This window comes from Apium graveolens, chromosome 1 (assembly GCF_009905375.1).
Source record: "Apium graveolens cultivar Ventura chromosome 1, ASM990537v1, whole genome shotgun sequence".
Classification (NCBI taxonomy): domain Eukaryota; kingdom Viridiplantae; phylum Streptophyta; class Magnoliopsida; order Apiales; family Apiaceae; genus Apium; species Apium graveolens.
In genome coordinates, this window is record NC_133647.1 from 176,415,181 (window position 1) to 176,437,161 (window position 21,981).

Below are 21,981 nucleotides of genomic sequence, written 5' to 3' on the forward strand. Positions count from 1 at the left end.
AGGACTCACGGGTTATTATCGCAAGTATGTGGCCAAGTATGTTCAGATTGCCGGTCCCCTAACTGATCAGTTGTGAAAAGACAATTTTGGGTGGTCCTTAGAGGCTACAAGGGCTTTCGACCAACTAAAAAAAGCACTGACCAGTCCACCAGCTCTTGCTATGCCCAATTTTGCCAATGAATTTGTGTTATTCCCAAACAATACAACAAGAATTACAGAAGGGGGGTTGAATGTAATTCTGGCTTCTTTTTTGAGATTTTAAAGATGTTCTAACTTAATATATATTACAGTGTTTGATTTGCAATAATGCGAAATGGAAGAATAATAGAAATCAAAACACTAAGTAATAAAACACAAAGCTTTAAAACTTTCCGGTGGATTTGAATTTATCCACCAGAGATATATATATTAGATTGAAAACTCTGTGATGCTTGATTAGCACATAGCTGCATACAAGTGAACAATCAAACTTATAGAAAAATTCTTAACAAAATACAGCCTTATCTATTTCTCTAGAAAATAAGCTTACTCAATTACTTGTTCTACTTGCTACTCTTGGTTTATATATCACCAAGTTACATGATAATAAGACAAGATAATAAAACAAAAATGAATCTAGTCTAATATCATGCTGCTACATTACTCTATCCAGCATATTTGAATATCTTCACATTTATATGGAAATGGTAATGCTTATTGTTCTCAAAATCCTGCTTAACAGGCTGCCACATTCCTTTTGCAAACACCCGACGCATGTGACTGTGTTGTCACTATCAACAGCTATTTTGAATATGATCATCCGTCGGGATTATATTGAACATCCGTCGGGAATATGTTGATCATCCGTCGGGAGCCTTGTAGATCATCCGTCGGGAGTCTATCTGTCACTTGACTCCATTTCACTTATACAGAATTACAAGACATCTCATATTTACAATTAGCCAACCTATTCTGTATATCAATCTAGTAGTTAACATGACTTAGAGAATCCTACAGAATCTACTAGACTAAGACATTGGTGTTTGCAGAAAAGTTCTACAATACTTATTGTTATGTAAGCTACACTCTCGATGGATGTTTTTTCATCCGTCGGGACTATAAAGATCATCCGTCGGGACTATAATAAAACATCCGTCGAGAGCTACAAATTTACTAAGTTAAATCTACTAAGGTGTTTTGTTTAACTTATCATCAAGTTCACAACATATTCCTATCAATCTCCCCCAATTTATGTCTACTGAAATTATAGCCATAAATTAAGAGAAACTTGATGATAACAAAACACTCTAAATGTACAGATTGAAATGATAGCAGATGAAAATAGTAAGTGCTATAATTTTATTGAAAATTGAACAAAGTAAAGTGTACAAGAGTTCTCACAATCATTATCAAGGTGCTCCTCTAGTTTGAGCAGATGATTCCTATTTCCTTGATTGTCTGGATTTCTTCCCAAGCTTCCTGTTGTTTTCTTCTATTTGATTTTGGAGTTGTCTGTGGAATTCAAGTTCTTCAGCATCTGATAGATCCAGCTTTTCTTGTATTTCCAATAGAGTCTCATTGCTAGAGATACTCAGTTGGTCATCCAGTCTGAAGAATCTTCTAACACCCTTGTCATCCATGAATTCCATCAGCCAATAAGGCCTCAAATGCACTATATTTCCTGTGAAGGGAATTGATAGAGTCTTTGGGAGTGCATCCTTGGCTTTATTACTCCTTAGATCTTCTATCTTCTTTAGGACCAATTTCCTTGCAGTTACATTGAATCCAAAGTTTTTCTTGAAGGATGAGAAGACCTTTATCAGTACAGAGTAGCTTTCTTGAAGAATCCTGTGAAGAGGCCATGTGATTTCTTTCCCTCCCTTGTACTTGAACACCAGTCTTTCAGGAAGATTTTTGTGAGCATCAATTGCTCTCACTTCTTCTAGTTCATCCATGTAGAGATTAATCTCTTAAAATTCTTTGATATCACAGATGTATAGAAGATCTCCATTGTTGATAATTGGCTGAGCTTTGGCTAGGGCTTTGGTTCTGAAACTCACAGGCTTGACCTTCTTGATTGCTCTAGACTTTGTTTTCTTTGGCTTGTTGAAGATAGGTAAATTTAGTTCAGGAATTGGCAAACTTTCCCAGTCTATTGGCTCATCCTTGGGAATTATAGGCTCACCATGAAAGTTCTTTGTTGGATCCATCTTGAATTCCTCATGCACCACTGAGGGTTTGGATGTTTGAGTTGTAGAAGTAGACTGGTTGGGAATGTAATCTTCCAATTCCTCATCACTGAAGTCCAATTTTCTCTTGATTCTTTGCTTGTATCTTGGTTTCTTTGTATGTTGAAGTTCATTGAGCATTTTCTAATCTTTAGCTTCAGTAATCACAGGTGGTTTCTCAGAAATCTCAATTGTTGCTTTCACAGCTTGAAGTTTGGCCAAGATAGTAGCTTGCTTCTTCTTTTGTTTGAGCTTTTTAGCATCTAAAGCAGCCTGCTTCTTTTCTTGCTTGATTCTTTCTTTTTCTTCCTTCTTGGCTTCTGCAAACTGAGGGTGTCTAGCAACCACACAGATTTCTTTACCATTTCTGTAGATCTTGGCAATTCTTCTTTTTAGTACTGAATCAGTTGGATCTTTGAAGAATGCAATGGACCTTGCCAACATCTTCTTTTCATTTGGCCTTGGAGTCTCAAACATAAGATCCACATGATTTTTGTCTGATGACTTTGGATAGTTTTTCTTAGGCTTCAAAACCAGATTGGCCTTTGGAGACTTTATGCATGAAGGTTGGCCATTTTCTAAGCTACCTAGACTCATTTCATTCACATAGATTTGTTTGACTTGAGAGTGATGATGAAAAGTCTTGTCTGGTTTCTCAATTGGCCCAAATTTTCCTTGTAATTTCTTCATCTATTTTCTTCCACTTGTCATCCAATTCCTTCTCAACAGCTGCAACATCAAGCTTCTTGATTTTTGACTTTGAATCCAGCTTATCAGATCAATGTTGTCCAATACCGGTGGCTTTGGTAAAGTAATTTCTGGAACCATTACTTGACTGATTTGAATATGAAGCACATCCTCCCCCTCACTGATTGGCTCTCCTTGACTAACTGGGACAAGTGAGTCTTTCTCCCCCTTTTTGTTAGCATCAAGTTGAGTGGAGGTTGAAGTTTGTGCAGCCACCAGCTTTTGAAGCAACTGAGTTTGCTGGGCTTGATGTAAATGAATGGCAGTGAGAGAGGCTTCTACTGCTTTCAGTCTTGTATCCAGGGAATCCACTTTGGTTGCAAGATTAGAATTCTTCCTTAATTGTCTGTTGATGTCAAGCACTGTTGTATTTGGAAATTTAGCATCCAATCTTTCAGAGACATCCTTCTTGACTTGGTTAATCTCTGTTTTGATTGAAGTGACATCCAGATTGTGTTGAAGAGATTGTATTTGATGTAGTTGTAGAGAGTTGAGGTGTGCCTGTAGAAGCTTCTTAGTGCTAGCATTAGTGGTGACTTGAAGAGCAGTCTGTGTCTGGTAAATTATATGAAAGAGAGTGGACTTGAAATGATGTTCATCACAATCTTTGGAAAATGCCCAAGATGACATGCTAGATCTGGAGCTAGGGCCTTCTCCCCCTATATCCATTGGCTCTTCTTCATCATCATCTTCATCTCCAAAGAACTCTTCAGAACCACCAGTTCCATAAACAACATCATCACCAGTTGTAGATGGCATGGCCGTGATGACATCCTTTGCTCTTTGCATTGAAGCAGTTGTATGCACCAAGTTTAGCATCCTTTCTGCAGCCACATTGTCCTGTTCAGCTAGAACTTGATATGTTGACACAGGGTGAGTAAATGCTTCAGCTTCAAAAGAAACAGAATCTAAAATAGCTTGATATTCTTGCTGAATTAGCTGTCTCTTGTCATCCTCATTGACATCCATTAACTCACTTACAATGGGCTCTTCCCATTCAGCTGTACCTGATTTTCTCTCATTTTCTCTCTGTTTTTGCATCAAGGGCTCCCCTTGGCTCACCACCCTCACACCCTCACCTTCACCTACTAAGGTGGAACTCCTCTCACTCTCTTTTTCCAAGCTGGAAGAAATAGCCTGCATGATTTCTGTCTTTTCCTCTCCTTTTGCCTGAGAGCAACTCAGACTCTCACTCAATTCACTCCCTTCCCTCAGTCCTAAGAGTGATTGTACAACTACTAACTTATCTACACTTGTAATAATTGTTGAAATTTCAGTGTGTGTAGTGAGTACCGACGGATGAGGAACATCCATCGGGGTAGTAGTTAGGATAGCCGACGGATGACTGCTGTTAGGCACATCCGTCGGGATACAATCACTAACCGACGGATGAACAATATCCACCGGAATAGAAGAAATGATAGAGTTTGGAGTGGAAACTGTTGTAGACTCTGTGCAGATTGATGATAATTTGGGCACAGATGTCTCAACAGTTCCTGAAAGAATTGGCAAGTGAGCCAACAATTCATCTAAAAGATGATGTTCACTTGCACTAGATTTTGGCTTCTCCAACAGAGTTAAGGAAGGAGAATCAGGGATTGATGTGTTGATCATATCCACATCCAGAGAATTTGTGGGACAGTTTGGTATTTGTGGTGCTTCTATGACTAAAGATTTTGGTTGTGACTCCATATTTATTGGAACCACATCAAACTGAATTTGAGATGGTGCAGTGACTGAGTCTTTAGCTGCAGTTTGCACTATATGTGTTCCCTGTGCATCTCCAATGGTTTTAGATCTCTTCTTTCTGGCATAAGTTTGGGGTGAGCTTGTGTCCCTTATCCTCTTGGCCTGTGCTCCTGGTTGAGAGCTTGTTTCAATAGTAACATCCTTTTGGGAGGATGAAACTAGAGATGTGTTTATTTCCTTATTAATCACCACAGTTTGTTGGGAAACTGTGGCATGGCTAGGCTTGGGTACACTCATCTCTCCATCCTTATTCTTGGGGTTTCTTTGATGTTCATCCTGTCCCTCACCTATCTTACCACTCTTCACACTCCCATATTTGGTTTTGGTAGATTTTGCAACTGATTTCTTTTGAGAGAAACCAGAGGTGGTTTTCTTTGTTTTGGATTTGAAAATTTTTGTTGGCTTAGGTAGACATCTGTTGGGCCATTGACACAAATGCCATAGCCACACTCAAAGGCAAATAAATTTGGTAGGTAGAAGTAGTAGAGACAGTGGTGCTTAACTCACTTACCTAAGGGCCCTCCATGATTGGAAAATAGGAGCACCTCATTGTGATGACTTGCTCTGTTAAGATCTGCAATCACTCTTCTTTCTTGAACCCAACAATTCAGTTTGTTGATTGGGTTCTCAATAACAATATCCTCAATAAAATGGTTAGCAAAAGTCATAAATAATCTAGCATAATAGACATTTTTAGTTCTCTTTTTAATTTCCCCTAACTTGTAACCAAACTCAAACATGATCATGTCACTGAAATTATAGTACTTATCAGTAACTAGCATATAAAGCATGACAGTGTTGATAGAATCAAAATTACTTATCTTACCAGAAAACACCTTGTTAACTACATCACACAAATAACTCCACTCTTTTTTAAGACCTAGCCTTCTAATCTCACTTAACTTAGTGTTAGGAAGAGCATATCCAATAGAATTAAGCATGGTAACTAAATTAACATATGTGTGAGGTTCAGTAGTAGTGTTCTCAGGAATCTTAAAGCATGCTTGAATTATATCACTGTTAATGCAGAATTGCTTACCTTTAAGAGTAAAAATTATGGTTTTGTCAGTAGACTGGTACACATCAGTTGTCCATATCTCCTCCACAACTTCACAGTAGATTGTGGGTGATTCCAGCATGGCATAACTGAGTTTGCATCCCTTCACAAAGTCCATCATTTTGTGAAAGTCTTCAGATGCAGGAATTTCTTTGTTCAAAAGAGCAGCGAAGTTGTTCTTCTCATAGATGAATCCTGACTGAGACATGATTTTGACTACTGGTGCCATTGTTAAAGTGAGGAAATTTGCAGTGAGAAAGAGGATTTTGCTTTGAGGAAGAAGATAGCAGTTAGGTGCAATAGAGAATGATAAAAGTTAAAATAAGCTTGAAGTGAGGCTTTTATGTATTCTCAGATTAAAATGGAATAAAAATTAAAGTTAAAAATTAAAGACCCAATCAAAATTGCCCAAAATAGCCATTTAAAAATAAAATAAACTGTCAAAATTCTGTCAATTATCCGTCGTGATATACTTACAGACTGTAAGTATATCCGATGGATAATGTTCAGTACTTTTAACGGCTAAGATGTAGACAATTCGACGGATGAGAATAAAGCAATTATCCGTCGGGTATAAAATAATCCAGAAAGGTAATTGATTTTTACCAAGTTATTCTATTTCGACGGATGATCAAACTCGATGGATAATGAGAATCCGTCGAGCTGTAAATTTTGACTTAGCTAAAATTTCATCTAAAACAGAAAAATCAATTAAGTTTCTGGCTGCATTACAACTTGCAAAATTATCAGAAATAATTTAAGAATAATTCAGCATACCTAACTCACTTACCAACATAGTAAAGGTGGATTCATCAAGTGGCTAGGTAAAGATATCTGCAAGCTGCTTTTTACTTGGAACAAAATGAAGTTCCACATTACCATTTATCATATGCTCCCTAATGAAGTGGTATGTGATGTCTATGTGCTTTGTTCTTGAATGCTGTACTGGATTTTCAGTGATGGCAATTGCACTTGTGTTATCACATAAAATAGGAATTCTGTCCACTTGTAGACCATAGTCCAACAGTTGGTTTTTCATCCATAAAATTTGTGCACAACAACTACCAACAATAATATATTCAGCTTCAGCTGTAGAAGTAGAAACTGAATTTTGCTTTTTACTGAACCAGGACACAAGCTTGTTTCCTAGAAATTGACAAGTTCCTGTTGTACTTTTTTTATCTATTTTACAACCTGCATAATCTGAATCTGAATAACCAGTTAGATCAAAACCAGAATCTCTAGGGTACCAAATGCCAAGTTTTGGTGTTCCCTTGAGATATCTGAAAATTCTCTTAATAGCTACTAAGTGAAATTCTCTAGGATCAGCCTGAAATCTAGCACAAAGACAAGTAGCAAACATTAGAACTGGCCTACTAGCTGTTAAGTACAGAAGTGAGCCAACCATGCCTCTATAGCTTGAAATATCCACAGACTTTTCTGTAGTATTTAATTCAAGTTTAGTTGCAGTGGTCATGGGAGTTTTTGCACATCTGCAATCCAGTAGATCAAACTTCTTTAAAAGATCATAAATATATTTGGTTTGACTAATGAATATTCCATCACTAACTTGCTTAACTTGTAAACCAAGAAAGTAAGTTAGTTCTCCCATCATGCTCATTTCATACTTACTTTGTATCAATTTGACAAACTTTTTGCAAAGTTTTTCATCTGTAGAGCCAAATATAATATCATCTACATAAATTTGAACAAGTATACTAGAGCCATTAACATATCTAAATAATAAAGTTTTGTCAATAATACCTCTTGTGAAGTGATTTTCTAAGAGAAATTTTGACAAAGTATCATACCAGGCTCTAGGTGCTTGCTTCAATCCATAAAGTGCTTTCAAAAGATAGTAAACATATTCTAGAAAATTTGGATCTTCAAAACCAGGTAGCTGACTGACATAGACTTCCTCCTCCAAATCTCCATTCAGAAAGGCACTTTTGACATCCATTTGATAGACTTTGAAATTGGCATGGGCTGCATAGGCTAAGAAAATTCTGATGGCTTCAAGTCTTGCAACAGGAGCAAAAGTTTCATCAAAATCTATTCCTTCTTGTTGACAGTAGCCCTTAGCAACCAATCTAGCTTTGTTTCTGACACTAATGCCATTTTCATCCATCTTGTTTCTGAATACCCACTTGGTGTTAATTGAATTCTTTCCTTTAGGCTTGGGTACCAGCTTCCATACCTTGTTCCTTTCAAATTGGTTTAGCTCTTCCTGCATAGCTAAAACCCAATCAGGATCCAAAAGAGCTTCTTCTACCTTCTTTGGTTCTTCCTTAGAAAGAAAGCTGCTATACAGACATTCTTCTTGAGTTTCTTTCCTTGTTTGAACTCTATAAGATGCATCACCAATAATGAGCTCAAAAGGGTGATCTCTAGTCCATTTTCTTTGTTGTGGTAAATTAGCTCTAGATGAAGAGACCTCATTGTTGTCTTGATGTGTGACTGAGTTTTGATTATGAGAAACTCCCCCTGAGTTTATGGATCTTTGACTTAAAGATGGGGTTCTTTCTGTAAGTGATCTGTTTTGTCTCTCAGCTTCTCTCATTGTTCCGACGGATGATGCACTTTGTATCTCGACGGATGAAGCTGATTGTCTACCAACGGATGAGGCAGATTGTCTACCAATGGATGAAGCATTATATAACTTGACGGATGTTGAATTATGTGCTTCATTAGTTGTAGATTTGTCTGCATTATCCTTAGCCACTATTTCTTGAAATCACTAACCATCTCAACATTATCGAATTTGAGGCTTTCATGAAAATCTCCATCTTGCAGTCCTTCAATTTTTTTATCATCAAACACAACATGTACAGATTCCATAACAATGTTGGTTCTTAGATTGTAGACTCTATATGCTTTTCCCAAAGCATATCCAACAAAAATTCCTTCATCTGCTTTGGCATCAAACTTTCCATGTTGATCAGTTTGATTCTTTAAGATATAGCATTTACAGCCAAATACATGTAGAAAGTTCAATGCTGGCTTCCTATTTTTGAACAATTGGTAGGGTGTCATGCACTTTGCTTGATTGATCAAAGAAATATTCTGAGTGTAGCATGCAGTATTCACAGGTTCAACCCAAAAATATGTTGGTAACTTTGATTCTTCTAACATTGTTCTTGCAGCTTCAATAAGGGATCTATTTTTCCTTTCCACCACTCCATTTTTTTGTGGAGTTATAGCTGCAGAAAACTCATGCATAATCCCATTCTCTTCACAAAATGATCTCATCACAGAACTCTTGAACTCAGTTCCATTGTCACTCCTGATTCTTCTTACTTTGAAGTCAGGATGATTGTTGACTTGCCTTATGTGATTGATGATGATTTCACTAGCTTCATCTTTAGATTTCAGAAAATGTCCAAGAGAACTTTGAGAAATCATCTACAATTACTAGGCAAAATCTTTTCCTTGAGATAAATAATACATTGACTGGTCCAAACAAATCCATGTGCGATAGTTGCAAAGGTTCTTCAATTGTTGAATCAAGCTTCTTTCTGAATGATGCTTTAATCTGCTTTTCTTTCTGGCAGGCATCACACAATCCATCCTTGGTAAACTCCACTTGAGGAATACCTCTAACCAATTCTTTCTTGACTAACTCATTCATGGTCTTGAAGTTTAGATGGGACAACTTTTTGTGACATAGCCAACTTTCATCTTGACTTGCTTTACTGAGAAGACAAGTTACTGATTCTGCATTTGATGAGTTGAAATCAGCTAGGTACACATTTCCTTTTCTCACTCCAGTGAGAACCACTTTGTTGCTCTTCTTGTTGGTCACAGCATAGGCTTCAGAATTGAAAGTGACTGAGTTGCCCTTATCACAAAGCTGGCTAATACTCAACAAAGTATGCTTGAGTCCATCCACTAGGGCAACCTCTTCAATGATGACATTATCCTTTGAAATCAAGCCATATCCCACAGTATAACCCTTGTTGTCATCTCTAAAAGTGATACTTGGGTCAGCTCTTTCCTTGAACCCAGTGAGCAGGGTAGAATCTCCAGTCATGTGCCTTGAGCACCCACTATCCAAATACCAAAGATTCTTTCTGTTTCCCCGCACACAACAAAATCAAATCAAGTTGATTTTGGTACCCAAGTTTCCTTGGGTCCTGCCTTGTTAGCCTTTTTCTTTGGTTTCTTAGGTTTGACCTCATTTGACTTGGTGATTTCAAATTCATCCTTAGTCATTTGAGTTGTACCTTTGAAACCAATCATTGAAATAGAATTATCATGCACATTTTGGTTTACATGAAAAGACATGCTATTTGCAAATATGTTATTCCAATAAGGCATGCTAAATGGCATTTGAGGCATACTAAATGCAACATAATAAGGATTAGGTGCAAATGGCATATTAGCAAATTGTGCATTCATATTCTGAGTAGACATAGCATTCATAGGCATGACAGACATGGCAGTCATGTTGGAAAAAGAAGAAGGTGCAGACATGGGAGTAGGCATAGCAAGTTTGTAATTAACAGACAAATGATTAACACTACCATACTTAGCACAGATTTTTCTTGGAGCATATTTATCAGATGTGTAGTTGTTATGTTTGTTAATCCCTACTTTCCCGTTTCTATTGTTTTTCCTTTTTGATTTTGTTTTAACCTCAATCTTTTCTAATCTGTCATTCAATTGCTTGATAGACAGATGCTCAACATTAACTCTCTTTTCTTTTCTCACTTGACTTGATTCTCCTGGAACAAAGTTTTTAGAAACTGATCCATACTTATCATTCAACTTAGCTAGCTTAGCTTTGCTAACTGGCTTACTGACATTCGACGGATGTGGCTTATTGTCTTTCGACGGATAATCCTTTTGATTATTCAACGGATAATTTTCATCATCCGTGGAGTCCACATCTGTTGAAAGTCCTTCAATCAAGTTGGAATCAAGCTTCTCTTTATTCTTTTTCCAGGCTACATCACAAAAGGATTCTATACCTTGAACTTTAGTGATTTGAGCATGGACATCTCTGGATGATTTCCATGCCTTAATCACTTCCTGTTCTCGTTCAAGTTGCTTTCTTAAAATCTCCTCTTTCTTTAAGGATTCTGTAAGTTCATCCTTAGCAACCTTGCATTCTAATTTCAATTTTTCAAACTCAATAAATTGAGTCTGTAGCACATTGTTTCTTTCACTTAAAAACACATTATTTTCTTTAATTTTATTATTTTCTTTAGTGAGAGACTTGAGTGTAACACGCAGGTGATATAATTCAGTAGACATGTCATTTATTGCATCATTACACTCAACTTTAGACAAATGAGATAGGTTAGTTGTGATTACCTGATTGCTTGATGAACTTGTCTCTGTTTCATCTGACTTGGCCATTAGGGTTAGATTGACATAATTGATTTCTTCATCTTCATCAAATCCATCTGCAGCCCAGTCATTCTCCTGAGTTATGAAAGCCCTTTCCTTTTGTTTGAGCAACTCAAAGCATTTCTGTTTATAGTCAACAGACTCAAACTTCTTTTTACCAGAATCAGGCTTTCTGCACTCACTGGCAAAATGCCCTGCTAAGCCACATCTGAAATACTTGAATTTTGACTTATCAACCATGTTTCTATTTGGCTTGGATGCTCCAAAATTCTTCTTGAATTTGAGCTTGGCAAACCTCCTGGATAAGAATGCTAGATGCTCAACTATATCATCCATTTCATCTTGGCTCAACTGTTCTTCATTTTCAGCTACCATCTCTTTACCCTTGCTTTCACAGACCTTTGATGTAGATTCAATAGCTTCCACCTTCATCTCTTTCTCCTTCTCTAACTCAGCAACTAGTGCAATGGATCCTCCCTTCTTCCTTCCTTTCTCCATCTTTTCATCTTACTCTATTTCAAGCTCATAGGTTTTTAGGATGCCATACAGTCTTTCCAAGGTGAACTCCTTTTAATCTTGTGAATTTCTCAATGAGACTGTCATTGGCTTCCACTCCTTTGGGAGAGATCTAAGGAACTTGAGGTTAGAGTCTTTTGTTTGATAGACCCTTCCATGCAGTTTTAGAGCATTCAGCAGTTTTTGAAACCTACTGAAAATATCAGTGAGTTACTCACTTTCTTCACAGTGGAAGTGCTCATATTGCTGAATCAAGAGTTGCATCTTGTTCTCCCTTACTTGCTCAGTACCATCATAAATAATCTGTATTGTGTCCCAAATCTCTTTGGCTATTTTACAGTTAATGATGTTGTCAAACATTTCACCATCAACACCATTAAACAGTATATTCATGGCCTTTTTTATCTTTCCTGACTTGCTCAATGTCTGGATCAGACCATTCATGCCTAGGTTTTGGAACGGATGGTTCATTCCCTGTAGCAGATCTCATGGGGACATGAGGACCTCTTTCAATGGAATCCACATAAGCTTCATCTTGAGAAAGAAGATGTAGGTGCATCTTCACCTTCCAGTGGTGATAGTTGTCTTTGTCCAGAAATGAAATTTTGACTCCAACATCCTTTTTGTTCATCTTGTTGATTGTTGTGATCTTTACACTCTTTGTACTTTAAGAGCTTTCTCTGATACCAATTGTTATTCCCAAACAATACAACAAGAATTACAGAAGGGGGGTTGAATGTAATTCTGGCTTCTTTTTCGAGATTTCAAAGATGTATTAACTTAATATATATAACAGTGTTTAATTTGCAATAATGCGGAATGGAAGAATAATAGAAATCAATACACTAAGTAACAAAACACAAAGCTTTAAAACTTTCTAGTGGATTTGAATTTATCCACCATATATATATATTAGATTGAGAACTTTGTGATGCTTTGATTAGCACACAGCTGCTTACAAGTGAACAATCAAACTTACAGAGAAATTCTTAACAAAATACAGCCTTATATGTTTCTCTAGAAAATAAGCTTACTCAGTTATTTGTTCTACTTGCTACTCTTGGTTTATATATCACTAAGTTACATGATAATAAGACAAGACAATAAAACAAAAATGAATCTAGTCTAATATCATGCTGCTACATTACTCTATCCAGTATCTTTGAATATCTTCACATTTGTATGAAAATGGTAATGTTTTTTTTTCTCAAAATCCTGCTTAACAGGCTGCCACATTCCTTTTGCAAACACCCGACGCATATGACTGTGTTGTCACTATCAACAACTATTTTGAATATGATCATCCGTCGGGATTATGTTGAACATCCGTCGGGAATATGTTGATCATCCGTCGGGAATATGTTGATCATCCGTCGGGAGCCTTGTAGATCATCCGTCGGGAGTCTATCTGTCACTTGACTCCATTTCACTTATACAGAATTACAAGACATCTCATATTTACAATTAGCCAACCTATTCTGTATACCAATCTAGTAGTCAACATGACTTAGAGAATCCTACAGAATCTACTAGACTAAGACACTGGTGTTTGCAGAAAAGTGCTACAATACTTATTGTTGCATAAGCTACACTCTCGATGGATGTTCAGTTATCATCCGTCGGGACTATAAAGATCATCCGTTGGGACTATAATAAAACATCCGTCGAGAGCTACAAATTTACTAAGTTAAATATACTAAGGTGTTTTGTTTAACTTATCATCAAGTTCACAACATATTCCTAACAATTTATTTTAGAGACCGACGCTTCTGGGTTTGGGTTAGGAGCTGTCTTGATGCAAGAGAACCGCCCACTTGCATATTTCAGTACGCTGCTAGGTGTACGGGCACGCCAAAAATCGATTTATGAGAAGGAGCTCATGGCAATTTGCTTAGCCATACAGAAATGGAGGTACTATTTAGTGGGCAGGCACTTTGTAGTACGAACGGACCAATAAAGTTTGCGATTCATACTACAGCAGAGGGAGGTTAGAGCTGATTACCAGAAATGGGTCACCAAATTGTTGGGGTACTCTTTCGAGGTTCAATTTAAACCCGTAAAGGCCAATCTTGTGGCAGATGCGCTGTCGAGAAAATCTGGAGGTAAGGTTGAGTTAAGTTTACTGGTTTTCTTGCCAAATGACCTATGGGAACAATTGCATCATGTGATACGTGAGGATCCCTTCTTGCCACATTTAATAACAGATCTTAAAGAGAAACCTAGTGGACACGAAGGGTTTATGATGGTGGAGGGGCGTTTACTCTACAAGGGGCGCCTTGTTGTTCCTCGCAACTCCAAATTCAAAAGCATGTTGCTGCAGCAATATCATGGATCACCAATAGGAGGGCACGCAGGAGAGGTAAAAACCTATCTACGGTTGGCATCTGAATGGTATTGGGTGGGGATGAGAAGAGACGTCATGACATTCGTGCAAAAATGCGAAATCTGCCAACAACATAAGTTGTCTCAGCAATCCCCAGCGGGACTGCTCCAACCATTGCCAATTCCCTCCAAAATTTGGGAAGATATTTCGATCAATTTTATTGAAGGTCTTCCCTTGTCCAAAGGGGTGGATACAGTACTAGTGGTAGTCGATCGCTTATCGAAATATAGCCATTTTTTGGGACTAAAGCATCCCTTTACGACTGCCTCTGTAGCAGACCTTTTCATGAAAGAAATTGTGCGACTCTATGGATTCCCGGGCTTGATCATCTCAGACTGTGATAGAGTCTTTCTCAGTAGTTTTTGGCGCGAACTGTTTCGAATGCAGGGGACAACCCTCAACAGGAGCACCGCATACCACCCCCAAACGGATGGTCAAACGGAAATTGTAAACAAATCATTGGAAACTTATCTACGCTGCTTTGCGGGAGAGCAACCGAGGCAGTGGGCTCCTTGGCCGACCTGTGCAGAATACTCGTATAATACCTCTACTCACTTGTCAACACAGCTGACTCCTTTCAAAGTGGTTTATGGACGGGATCCACCACCGTTAATTCGAATTGGGAGGGACCAGACTCCTGTGAATAGTGTGGAGGAAATATTGCAAGAGCGAGATGCCATCTTAGAGGAGTTGAGGATTAATTTGGTGAGAGCTCAATACATCATAAGGGCAGCAGCTGATTTGAAACAGCGTGATGAGAAGTTTGTTGTGGGAGAGTTCGTCTACCTCAAACTTTAAACTTATCGCCAAAAATCACTGGCAAGAAGACCATTCGAGAAATTAGCACCAAAGTTTTATGGACCCTTTGAGGTGTTACAGCAGATTGGGACGGTGGCATATAAGCTAAAATTGCCCTTGGAAAGCAAGTTGCACCCAATCTTTCATGTTTCTCAACTGTGAAGGGCTATCGACAACGTTCCTACTTGTCCAACTCTGCCAAACCAATTGAATGTTGATCTAGAACTTGTGGTACAACCAGAGAAGTTGTTGAGAAGTTGTTGGATGTGCGTACCAAAGGTGGTCAAGGCAGGACGCAGCGTGAAGTCTTGATACAGTGGAAAGGTTTACCAGAATTCGAAGCTATCTGGGAGGAGGTGGAAGCAATTAAAGACAGGTTCCCTGACTTCCACCTTGAGGACAAGGTGCTGGTTTGGGAGGGGAGTAATGTCACACATCATGGTCAACAGTCAACAGTCCTAAAGACTTTTACAAAGAATGGGTAAAAGAAATGAGTCAAGGGCAATTCAGTCTTTAAATAAAGGATCAACAACTAAATAAGAGAAAGGAAGAAATAGATTGGGTCGGGTCAAGAGAACAAAAGGAGTTATAAGTTGGCCTGGTCAAGGGAACAAAAAGGGGAGAAGAAGGCAAAGCTAGGCTTATGTTTTGGTTGGTAAAAGTTAGTGAGTAGTAGGAGAGGCGACTGAGGACTCTCGAATTATCCCAGGAGAATGTAATCTTTGAATCGTATTTCAGTAATTCCACATTTTCGAATCCATATCATCTTGTATTGTTAATGGTCGCAAGTTACAGACTAAATCTGAATAATATAGTTAGGGTTTCGATTAATCTTAACTAAATTCATTACAAATTCACAATTATTTTTTAATACATCGCTTGTCCATAAAGATGTTTGAAGGATTCGTGGGCTAACTGATGTTTGTCGATATTGATGACCTTTGAAGGATTTGTACGCTAACAAATGTGTAGTCCGGGATGAAGCTCTAAACAAATTGAGCTACTGGATGATACACTCGAACCCAATAAGGTCAACTCGACTCACTTGTTTATCCCTACCCTGGAATTACAAAACCTGCTTAACATGCTTCTTAGTTCTTATTGTTGGTTCCTGTAGTCTGGGTACAACTTCTATGTTTTGGGGGTAAAAATGAATGAATGACGTACTATATGAAGGTAATGAAATCTTATCCATTCATATAAATTTATTTATTAAAAAAATACACTTGCTTCCTGTCTAAAAAATGTATACATACAAATTAACACAAAATTTGTATGACATGTTCGTTCCAGTCTCAACCATAATATTCACAGATTTTAACACAAAAAATTTGGACTCCCTTATTATAAATTGTGTAGTGCAAGCATAACCCATTAAGCATTAGTAAAAGTAAATAATTAAAGCAAAATAAATAAATAAGCATTAGTAAGAGTACTTGACCGCCTTGCAGGAGTTGGTTAACAGGAAGCTCTGAGATGGAAGTCCAACATATTCAGTCTCTTACTTTCTTAAGTCATATGCCACTTCTCCTAGTTTAGTTGTTCCCTCGGACTGGTTTGCACTCAGATGCTGAAAAACCCAATCTACCTCCAAACCAGCATGCCAAAAGCAAACACCTTGTTCCGAAACACATCATCTGAAATTTCTTCCATAGTCCGTAGACCAATATTCTTCAACTTTACTGCAGCCGACTTTGAGAGAGTTGTTTACTTATCATGATTGTTCATTGTTGGGGGAAGATCATAATGTTATCACAACTGGAATCAGTTTCTTTCAGGCAAGCATGTGGCGAATGCAATGATCATAGCCTCTTTAAGCTAAAACTTTTATGCCAACATAGATACAGTACAACATAGATGCATTGCATGATCGTATTTACTTTATCTAGCACCTGTCTTTGTCTTTACAAAACTTTTATTGCAAGTTACAGAGGATATTTGCTGAAGGGGATGTTGGCCGAGCAAAACTATCTTATCATTCTTAGAAAGCAGGATATACCTTATCAGGAAATTTTTATAGACAGATGCTTTTAAAGGTTACTGAAGACTAGCTATAAACTAAAAACGATTAGCCAGGCATTCCAAGGTCAGATATATATCCTCAGTTCTTGGATGTGTTTTATCAACAGAATAAAATTGATTGACTTGATTATCAATCTCAATCCAACTGCAACCAGGGGTTTTGTAAGTATTTTGTTCCTTCAGCATCTTCCTCACCTTTCTCACCTCATTCCACCTCCCTGACTCACTGTATATATTTGCCAACATTATTCCATAACCACCATTATTTGGATCAATCTCCATCAATTTCTTTACTGCATATTCAGCCATGTCCATTTGACCGTGAATCTTACATCCATTAAGCAAAGAACCCCAGACAACTTCATCAGGGGGAATCTTCATTTTCCTTATCACTTCCTTAGCCTCTTCAAATTGACCTGCTCGGCCTAAAAGGTCAATCAGGCACCCATAGTGTTCAATCTGAGGCTCTATACCATAATCATTAATCATCATATCAAAATACTTGCGCCCTTGTTCAACTAATCCACCATGGGTACAAGCATTTAACAAACCAACAAAAGTAACATAATCTGGCATTACATTATCTCTATGCCCCAACATCTCCTCAAAAATACTAACAGCACAATCACTTTGACCATGCAAGGCAAAACAATTTATCATAGAATTCCATGATGTCAAGTTCCTCTTCGGAGTCTCGTAAAAAACCCTTTTCGCCTCTACCAAACTTCCACATTTCCCATACATATCAACCAAACCATTCGAAATAAAACAATCAGACCCAAGATCATTCCTATAGATATAACCATGTATACACTTCCCAAGCTGAAGCATACCACTATGTCCACAAGCCGAAAGAGTACAAACAACACTAACCTGATTCGGTCTATTACTACTATTAACCATTCTCCTAAACAAAGAAATCGCCTCCGAAAACAACCCATTCTGAGTACACCCCGCAATAACAGCATTCCACGACGGACTATCCCTCTCCGGCATCTCTTCAAACAACAAAACAGCATTCCCCATTTCCCCAACTCTAGTATACCCCGAAACCATCGCGGTCCACGACACAACATTTCTGTCAGTCATTTCATCAAACACCTTCCTCGCAATCCCAAGATCAGAACACGACCTCGTATACGAGTCCACAAGAGCTGTTTGTACAACTGGGTATTCACCAAACCCAAATTTAATGATCTGGTTATGCAACAGTTTCGTCCCATACGGTCCCAAAACCACAGGACAAGACTTTAAAACATGAGGAAAAATAAACTGGTTTGGTTTTGGATTCTCCTTACGAACCATTTCGATATATAAATTCAGATTCGAATAGTGATCACATTGCGAAGCGTAAGCAGTGATCATAGCAGTGTAAAGATAAATGTTGCGGAAATCGAGATTATTAAAAATTGAACGAGCGTAGTTGAGGTTAAAAAGTGAAAGATTACAAAAGCGAACTAGTTTGAATGCATAGAATTGTGTTTGTGAGTGACCAAGTGTTGTAAGATAGGCTTGGATTTGCTTTAGATGATTAAGATGTTTTGATTTTTCTAGTTGTGTTAAGACGTGTTTGTTTAAGGTGTAAGTGACTGACATGTTCTTGTCTGTTTGAGTTCAGTTTGAGTTCCCGCTTTTATTGTTTGTAAATTGTAAGTATTCTTGTATTTGTACTATCTCGCACAGTAGATGCAAGATTTGATTAAATCTAGCTTGATAAATATAAAATTAAGAAGAAAGGGTTTATAAAATTTGATGACACAGAGCAAAATTGCAAATATTTTAAAGATAATTTAAATTCGATGAAAATTTTACCAATTTTTATTAAAAAACTTATCATGTTGTAACGATTTCGAAAATTTTGATCTCAGAATACTAGAAGTAGTGAACCCAAGATTGAACTAGAGAAAATTTGATATGGGAAACTTTGAACTATATATGATGGTTCAGTGATCTTTAATACCAATTGACATGTTTGGCATTCATTTTGAATTTTCTCAATAAACTGAGACACTTGAGGAAGAAGGTCTAATAGTAACATGTACAATGTCATCGCCCTTTTGTACGTCGGTTGAAATATGAGAAGACTTTGATGATTCTGAAGAAGGACTTGAAGGTGATTTAGCATCATATCGTGGTGCCATCTTAAGCACGCCATGTCCTAGGCCTTTGTTGTAATTACTTTTGGTGGATGCATTAGGAAAATCACTCAACCAAGGAACCATAACTCTCTTATTGTTTGGGAGAGATGTTTGTTGAGAGAACCTCTGTCGAAGAGAGATTTGAGGATTGTATTTGAGTGCTTTGTAAGCGTTGTATGATTGTAAAGAATCGTTGTCGTCTTCCAAGCTTATACTGTCATCAACGTTTTTATCCTTTCGCATTGGCCATTGGAGAAGTATCTTAAGACGTTTTGCAGCTTGATTTACAGAACCAAACCTCTTGCTCTCCAATAACTTTGGCTTTATGATAGAGTCACGGAGAGTCAGAACATCTGGGCAAGTAGCATCTTCACCACACTTGATGGCACCTGCATTATCAGCATCTCTGAGATACATTATTTCTGCATCAACAACTCTGAAAGAACTTCCTGGGCTGCCTCTAATACCATGCAGTTTGATGTGAGAGACAAGCATTCTTCTTATCATGTAATCTTCAAATTTTGAGATCCTTCCTGAATACAAGTACTTTCTTAAAGTTTCAGAAGATGGTAATTGTTGTTGTTGCCTGATGAGATCTAAAGGAGTCCTCCCACTAGCATCATGGATATTGAAACTGATTTCCGGGATCTTCATCAGAAGTTCCACCAGATCAGTGTGGATATTCTCAGTTATAGCCATGTGAAGTGCTGTTTTTCCCTCGTTATTCTGGACATTAATAAGGTCTTGCATGTTCAACATATTATTATGTACCAACTGCTTCATGAACTCTATTTGTCTGTCCTGTCTCCTGAAACCTGGAGTACGAAAACTAGCCACGGCCATATGAAGCAAAGTGTCTCCGTTGTTGTTTGTTGCAGAGGCTAAGAATGGAAATGTAGAAATTAAAACATCTATTACAGCCAAGTAACCCCTGTAAGCAGCCACATGCAAAGCTGTGTTTCCATGTTTATCTTTAGAGGTGATGATCTCGTCTTCGTAAGTTGACATCAAGTATTTGACTATCTGTTGAAACAAAAGGAGTTATAAGCCAAAATAAAATCGTTCCAGGTGGTCTCAAAATGTAAGCCCAAGCAGCAATTGCATTTTATATGAAGCATGACCTCTAAAGATAGAGATTTTAAACAAAGCTACAGTCGGACTCATTGTACTAGTAGAGTCTAATTCTATCCGTAGCTGACTTTCTTATCAGTTAGATGGTCTTTCTGAATCTTGAAATATGGTTTTTCAAACTACCAACTTATAGGAGTAATAGCTTTAGTGATCACTGATCACCCCTAAAGCCATTCCAGATACTTTTAGTATGAAAGATAATTGACCATATTATCATCACTTTCAGTATTCAGTCACATAGTTTACCAAGAGTTAATGCACCATCAAAAATATTCAGCACATGTAAAAGTATTTTGGCAGGAGGTTTTTATAGTTTTAGCATATGTAAAATCTGCAAGTGTTTGTTAGCCTTGTTAGCAAGGCTGTTACAATAATATAATAGGGGGGAAAGAAGGCTGAACTCCATTTTGTTGTGAAATGGACATTCTGAAAATAGTGCATGCAGACTAGACTTTAAAGTTTAAACTATCAGGGAAACTGTGAATTAGATCATTTAGTGAAGGAACATGCAATTTCAAGGCTAAAGCACCAGTGTACAGAAATTTCACCTCAATTTGCCCCCTACCAGAGGCTGTATGCAACAGTGTAGATTCTTGAGAATCTCTATATTCCAAAACATCCGAACAGTCCTCGAGAAATTCTTTTAAAACCTCCAAATTCCCTCCTCTTGCTGCAGCATGTACGACCCTGTTTGTCATCTCAAACTCAAAAACAGAAGGAACCTCCTTTTGTTTCCTCTCTTCTTTCCCTCCATTATCCGATAAAGGTCCACAGAAGCCTGCAAACTCAATCAGTAACCTGAAAACCTCAGAACTCTTACTCCTAGCTGCAGCATAAAGAATATCAGTGACACCATACTCTCCTTCCCCAAATACAAGAAGTGAGTCCTTCTCTAACAATTTTTTGACAAAATCCAAATCGCCAGCTGAAGCAGCAGTGTAGAGAAGCCAGCCTCCATATCCAGATCCAACCAATGCACTTTTCCGGTTTTCACATTCCATAAGCAGTTTCTGAGCAACTTGGGATCTATTTTTGGCAACATCATCAAACTCTAGCTCATCATCCCACATGGTTTCAAGACGGTGGATTCTACGAAGAGAGGTAAGTTTGAATAGGAGATTGGGATCATCATAAAGAAGCTCCTTCACCAGTTCATAGTGTCCATTGGCAGCTGCCCAATCAATCGGAGATGCATACCACCATTGATGTCCAGTAGTTTCCCACCTTAAAGGAAAATTTGTCGGAGGCATTGAACTTCAGAGTACAATCTTTATCCTGAACTTCAGACTTAGAAGAGGCTTAACCAAACAAAATAACCAACTAAGCAAACAATGAAAACGCAACAAGAAAAACTAAAAAAACAAATTTACGGAGAAATAACAAGTGGTATCAACAAAGGGCATGCAGAATATAAGTAGACAAATATGCAAGCTAATAATGGAAGGGCCTAGGAGCAGGGAAGAGTAATGTTTTGAGAAGAGTTGGATGTAGATAAAATCAAGAAGCAGCTTTTTTTTTCTGGTAACAAAAGCATTTGGAGATGATGATAAATAAAACAAAATAAAAAGGACCACGTGTTTGGAAGATTTCATTTGGGAAGATTATAGCCTAGTAAAACAGAAATACAGAGTATGCTAGAATCTAGTTATCCAGTCAGTGATAACAAAGTAAGAGGAGAGTGTTGGAGTGACCATTTTTGTTTTATTTGAAATTTTAGTTTATTCTTGATAATCAGTTCACTAACCAGTGTTGTATCTGCGAGAGCAAGTTCAATGCAAAATGCAAAATGCAAAATGCAAAATAGCTATAGTTATTGTTATAATTTGACATCAAAAAATATTTTTTGGTGCTAAAACAAAACTTCAACTCCAATGTTAGATC

At 37.7% G+C, this 21,981-nt stretch overlaps 2 protein-coding genes across 2 annotated transcripts; both read right to left on the reverse strand.

Annotated features, from left to right (window-relative positions):
- Positions 1-16,003: 16,003 nt before the first annotated feature.
- On the reverse strand, positions 16,004-18,478 carry LOC141671743 (pentatricopeptide repeat-containing protein At1g33350). Its single transcript, XM_074478076.1, has one exon. The coding sequence runs from the start codon at positions 18,425-18,427 to the stop codon at positions 16,868-16,870; it is 1,560 nt and encodes a 519-aa protein (XP_074334177.1). The 5' UTR covers positions 18,428-18,478; the 3' UTR covers positions 16,004-16,867.
- A 246-nt stretch (positions 18,479-18,724) lies between these two features.
- On the reverse strand, positions 18,725-21,715 carry LOC141671751 (uncharacterized). The gene is made up of 2 exons (XM_074478088.1): positions 20,649-21,715; positions 18,725-19,992 (listed from the first exon to the last, which is right to left on the reverse strand). Exons 1-2 carry the CDS (start codon positions 21,348-21,350, stop codon positions 18,826-18,828), a joined length of 1,869 nt encoding a protein of 622 aa, XP_074334189.1. The 5' UTR covers positions 21,351-21,715; the 3' UTR covers positions 18,725-18,825.
- Positions 21,716-21,981: the final 266 nt, after the last annotated feature.